We start from the raw sequence: 6592 nt of genomic DNA on the forward strand, positions 1-6592 counted from the left end.
CAATAGCAATAGCAATAGCACACATCTACAAAAAATAAACCACCTATTCTGTTTTGTGGGTTATTTTTTCCCTTAAATATTGACGGTTATTTTGGGACACTTTCAAAGTGTTGACGGTTATTTTCGACCTCTGATAACAACTGATACAAATGAAAAAATTATAAACAGCGTAACGAAAACATAAAAATATCCAATGAAATGAAATAATGAAAACTTAAAATTTTTATCACTATTCCCTTACATTAACACAGTTAACAGTTAAATTTTAATCATAAACAATTTCGTTTGGGGTCGCCATAGCCTACTAAGTATATTCCGAGTAAAGAAATTTCTAATAACAATAGATAATATTATTATGATTATTATTATTATTACTATTGCGAACTCCTATTATATGCGCAAACAGACATTCTCAAATTAAAGCTAAAGCAGAAGGGCATTTACGATCGCATGATGCAAGTGTTAACATAGTAAGAGCTGCGTGTAATTTCTGGCGTGTGCCGATGACATCCACATCATCGGTAACAAAAACCTCGAAGTCTGTTCTGCCTTTCCAAGTTGGATAACGAACGATAACAACATCAAATAAACAGTCAGCACTTTCGCGCCTTGGCACCCACGACACTGTTGATAGTTACAATTTCGAGAAAGTAGAGAATTCCGTTTACTTGGGAACTAGCATTAACACCGATAATAATGTCAGCATTGAAATCCAACTCAGAATCACTCTAGCCAAAAAGTGCAACTTTTAACTGAGTAGGCAGTTCGGGAGTAAAGTTCTCTCTTGACCTACAAAAACCACACTCTATAAGTCACTCATCATTCCCGAACGGGTTTATGGCGCAGAAGCTTAGACAATGACAAAATTCGATGAGACGGCTCTTGGAGTATTCGAAAGAAAGATCTTACGAAAGATTTACAGGTCTCTCCGCCTTGGAGACGGGGAGTATCGCAGACGATGGAACGATGAGTTGTATGAGCTTTACAACGAAATGGTCATAGTGCAGTGAATGGAAATACAGCGGCACCGTTGGCTTGGACATGCCATTCAAATGGGAACCGACGTTCCAGGTCTGAAAGTATTTAACTTGCAAATGGAGAGACCAAGTGGAGAAGGATTTGGCTTCACGTGGCATTTCCTATTGGCGTCAGTTGCCACAGAGATAAACGACTGACGTTCTTTGTCGAGCTCGGCCAAATGGCTTAGGCGGTTCCAGCGTCAAATAAGAAGGAGAAAATAATATCTGGGGACCTTATTCTTGGATACGCCTGGAGGAACTAGGAAAACATTCCTTATCAGATTGATTCGGAGGACGGTTTGTTCAAAAAATTACATAAGCTTAGCTAGGGCTCCGCCTGGAATTTCTGCGACATTGTTATAAGGTGAAAGAATTGCTAATTCAGCAATCATACGTGCAATATTTCCAGAAGATCCGGTATGGAAAAAGTAATACGAAAATTTAAACTCATTGTTTGGGATGAGTGTACAATTGCACACAAAAAATTGCTTGAGGTTTTTGATCAATTCTCGCGAGATTTGCATGGAAACGTTTAACCATTCGGGATTGCATTGATGTTGTTCTCAGGAGATTTAACGCAAACATTGCCTGTAATTTCGCGATTAACACTAGCGGGCGAGATAAATGCTTGCCTGAAATAGTCTACATCGTGGCCAAGGTGAAGAATTCCCATGATTCCGACCGATACACAATTTCAATTTAAAAGATTGCAATTCCCAATTCAATTGGCATTCGGAATCGCAATCAATAATGCCCAAGTCAACCTTTGGAAAAGTGTGGTAAACCTACCAAAAGTAGTCAAAAACATTGTTTTGCAAACTGTAACTGTTTTACCACATACGGTCAGCATGTACTTATTTGAAACCATCTTTCTATTATGAAGGCTAATCTCTAGACGTGTTGCTTCATTATATCGCGCAATGTAGTCCCATTGGCGACTGTGATCACCGATGCTCCAGAACTCGGTAAAAATTGCGAGTCGCTGCTCTTCGATAATTTTCTTTGAGCAAGAGAATCTACATACACCGCAGCCAAAACCCATTTTTCTCTCGAAAATTGGAGCGTCTGTTTTGTTCACCCCTGGGCTGCCTGAGCATTTTACTTTTTTGGCTTTTTCGTGGTTCCACTCAGCTGGCGTTCGTTGCCGCTTTCGCGTTACTACCTTTCCAGTAATTTTAGTTTTCTTTTTTGGAAATTGTATAGTATCGTTATCTACCACACTATATTCAGTCCACTCATTGCTATCGTCGCTAGGACGCTGTAGACCAGAACAACTAGCTTCACCTATATGATATTGTATTAAATAGATTTTCTTTTTATAGTATAGAATTTAGGTTGTAATCATATTTCGGAATTAACCCCACTCGCATGCCATTCTATTTCCAAATAAACCGCATTAAAAACTAATTGAATTAAAAAGTAAACAGTCTGTAAATTTTACCTTCAAAAATGTTAATTATACATTTTCGTACAACGATATCTTCACGTGGTAGTAGCCCGCTGCATTGTAATGGCATGCGAAGTATCCTAGATAAGTACATCAAAATATTGTATAAAAAAGATTGGCTTACTCATTTGCTGCAATTTGCCGAAGGAGCTACTTCTTTCACTTGAACAAGATATATCGAGCAATAAGTAACCTAATTTGAGAAAGAATGATATATTTCATTCCAGCGACAAACTCGGTATATTAAAAACAATTTTTACCTTCTTCATAGCTTAGTTTCCCTTTAGTTTCATTATTATTTGGAATGGAGGCAGAATCTTCTAAATTTTTTAGTTTTAAGCTATTAAAGATAGATGAAAAAATATCTGAAGTGAGAAAATAATTTAGCCGCTTAAAATTTTTTTAATTAATGCTATTTTACCTTCCATTGTAGATTCTTTTAATTGATGCTGTGTTAATATGTAATGAAATTTTTTAGAATGCAAATTTTTGAGCGGAGAAAATTAATAACTCGTTCGACAACGAATCTAGTAAAAAATCAGATTGAAATGAAAATTTGAAAGACACAAAAGCAAAGTCTATATTGACTCCTACCAAAAAGTTAATGTGAAAACAAAATGCTTTCACAGTAATTATTTTCACTGTACCACATTTTTTTCAAGAATAAAAACCATACTGAAGATAATGCTTTCTTGAAGCGGCAGCTCAGATAGGTCGATATTGAGCCATTTGCTGAGATAGGGCGTTGTTCAATCAAATTCTGAGACGGCGTTTTCGGAGCGGCAGCTGAGATAGGGCGTTTTTGAATAAAATTCTGAGATAGGGCTTTGTTCAACTAAATTCTGATATAGGGCGTTGTTCAATCAAACTCTGAGATAGGGCGTTTTTGAAGAGGCAGCTGGGATAGGCGTTTATGAACCGAATTCTGAAATAGGGCGTTCTTCAATAAAATTATGAGATAGGGCGTTCTTCAACTAAATTCTGAAATAGAGCTTTGTTCAAAAATTTTCTGAAATAGGGCGTTTTCGAACTGGCTGCCGAGATAGGTCGATCTTCCACTCAGCTATCGATATATGATTTCAGGGACTAAAAAATGGACAATGGACAATCAAGTGTTTCTTGATATTCTCAAATAATAAAGATCTGCGCCGGTCGTTTTACTTCTTTTTAATATTCGGTATTCTCCATTTGAGATAAATTATTTTTAATCTCTTCAAAACACCAATGCCTTCGCGTAGAGACAAACCATTGGTTTGTATCCAAGCATAAATGCCATTGAAGTTACGGGTTAATAATAACTAAATCTGTTTTTATATTATTTGTAAACATTTCTTTAGTTCGACGAATAAAACAAAAACACCCAAAAAAAGGCCAAGAAAAATTTATTGACCCAAATTTTCTTGAGCAGTACGAAGTTCTCAAAAATTGTCTACGCTTTCTACTATGGTTTGCTAAAATTTGGTTGTGAAGAGTACAAGGACCCCTTGTTTTCAACAGAAATATATGCCCGTTCCATTATTTCGTAATGTAAAGGGGTGCAAAATATCAGATGTCAGATCTCCTTGGACACTACTATTCACACACGAAATAATAGCAATTTCCTTCTTGAACGTTTTCTTAAAAGGTCCGTACTTAGCTTTATACATTGAAATAAGCAAAATAAGCATGATCGTTAAAATTAGGCTTGGAAACCCTGAATACCAAAATAAGCAATTCCCCGCAGAGGCTTAAAATTTTCGGCCCTGGATATAACATTAAAATGCAGAACAAAAATTGGAGGAGGAGCTCGGCCAAACGCTTAGCAAAAATATGAGAGCCAAATAATTTGTATTTATTTATTTAAAGTATGCTTTATAAACTTAGATATAAGTTGAAAATAACTTAGCAAACTTATAAATTATATATATCGTCGTTTAAAGTGCAAAACCGCGTATCAACAAAATGCAAAACCGCGTATGTGAAATTTTAGAAATTATTTTCGAGAGTGTAAAAACACTAATTTAAAAATGGTTCTCTAGTTTATAAAGCAAACGCATTTCTGGCTAGTATATTTCAGAACGAATGGATAAGGATTGAGCCAAGAGCTTGTGTGAGCAAATCCAATTTTTGGCAGCCAATGTTAGTTACGCGGTTTTGCAGAATGACGATACGCGGTTTTGTACTTTAAACGACGATATGTATATACATATATAGTATGTGTACATTGTATATTCCTTTAACTTAATTTCATTTATTATTGTTTTTGCAGTATTCAAACGCGAAGTTAAATCTGTGGCGGATTCTGGCAAGTTTGCGGAATTTATGGGCAAAGGTGTCGTCGAATTCCATTTGATAAATATAGATGATATAGAGCAGTTTGAAAAGAAGCAGCAGTAAAGGAAATGAACTTAATTAATTTCAGTGCTCGCGGACATAGCATGCAGTTGAGTTTATGATTGTAAAACTTGATGTTGCTGGATTTACTAATCAGCTATTTTTAAATCTAATAATTGAAGCATCAAATATTTGTTCGTAGGCTTGCATAGTCAATGACGTGATGCAATGTCTACCTTGCTTTAGAAAATTATTGGGGAAACATTTTCTTAGTTTTCATAAATTTTACTGTATTATTCGCAGCTTTTATTATTGTACGCAGAATAATTTTTAAAATAAATTTAAAACACTACTCCACAAATTATGTGAGAATCGAATGAACGTAAGAACAAAACAAAACAATTTCTGCTAGTCTTGGGTCGCTGAATACGAAAATAATACCCATGTTTGTTTTACAAGAGATATTTGTGAGATTTTTTTCAAAACCCAAATATCTCATGAAAAAGTCATCCGATTAAGGTAAGCAGTTCCAAAGGTATTGATGTGTCCTTACCAAATATATATAATTTGAGCAGATGTAAGTAAAAATGATTAGTGTTGTCAGCAACCAAAGTCGAAAAAGTTAAATTTCCAATCATTTTTGTAAAGTAGTCAGTTTTAATTGATGATTTTTGATTAAACATTTATTTTAAGTATTTTTTAAATTCAATTTTCGACCAAAAGTGTGATTGTGTCAAAACCATTTGAAAAATATTGGTATTGTTCTCGTGTTCAGCGACCCGAAGTTAGCTTGGAAAATTATCTTTTAAGACAGGTTAATTTTCCGTGTAAACTAGTGAAATATTAGTTAAAACATGCATAAAGTTAGCAATCGACCATGGTCACCAAAATATAAAAAAGAAATATCGTTGTAAAAATTAAACACGAACACGTTCCAAATCCTAAAATAGCAATTATTGTGCATATGAAACCATTGTGTACCTAAACTTAAATTAATTGTGGAAAATAATAAAATCGTGTTAGATCCATTCCAGCGAAGATGACACCACAGGTAAAAAAATAAATTACATGATGGATTGTGTTTGAATCTGTGAAAACATTAAATCAGATAGAATAACTCTTTAGAAATAGATTTTTATCGATTTAGCTTTCTCTGTTTCCTCTATTTTTATTGTTATAAACGCAGCCGTAGTGTAACTATAATTATGTTCACATTGCGCCATAAACTCGAGTTTACGCTTTTCATGTACCAATGTACTAAGAGATCTTACCGTGACGTCTTCACTTAATCAAAAAAAAAAGTTCAAGATACACTTTTATGTGCAAAAAATAACTGAACAACTAAAAGTCTTCTTATATGTACGGAACTTATCATAGACAATTTTTATTTTGATTACCAGAATTAATGGTAGCCTACTCTTTAAGATTAATATCAAGCAATATCTGTGTACAAATAATAGTAGAAATTCCGAAGTTCAGTCACGAACTCATCCAAAAGTTTTGAGCAGTGTTAGCAAAATATTAATGATTAAAACTAACGAATAAATAGTTGATCGCGATCAATGATACAAGTTAATTAATAGTTATCATAAATACGAATAAATACCTTTAATCATTAATCCCAATTAAAAAGATATGATTGAGTAGTGTAGCTTATCCAAAATTTAAATTAAAACCACATACAGTACTTTTTTGTATACGACGGTTACTTGTGCTGACAAGGTGGGAGGGAGTGGTTAATAATGATTAAAATTCTGCTTACGTAATACTTGAATGGCCCCTTATCACCAAATTTGCTTAACCAAATAAATAG

At 34.3% G+C, this 6592-nt stretch overlaps 1 protein-coding gene across 1 annotated transcript; it reads left to right on the top strand.

The window, feature by feature from the left end:
* Positions 1-4712: 4712 nt before the first annotated feature.
* On the top strand, positions 4713-5846 carry LOC118749637 (integral membrane protein 2B-like; the record flags this gene model as incomplete). The annotated part of the gene is given in 1 exon segment (XM_036484437.1): positions 4713-5846. A coding segment is annotated over 1 exon segment (130 nt), but the record flags the coding sequence as incomplete, so codon positions are not given.
* Positions 5847-6592: the final 746 nt, after the last annotated feature.

The sequence above is a fragment of the Rhagoletis pomonella genome, unplaced genomic scaffold (genome assembly GCF_013731165.1).
Source record: "Rhagoletis pomonella isolate Grant_MI unplaced genomic scaffold, Rhpom_1.0 Rhpom_scaffold_00025, whole genome shotgun sequence".
In the NCBI taxonomy this organism is placed as follows: domain Eukaryota; kingdom Metazoa; phylum Arthropoda; class Insecta; order Diptera; family Tephritidae; genus Rhagoletis; species Rhagoletis pomonella.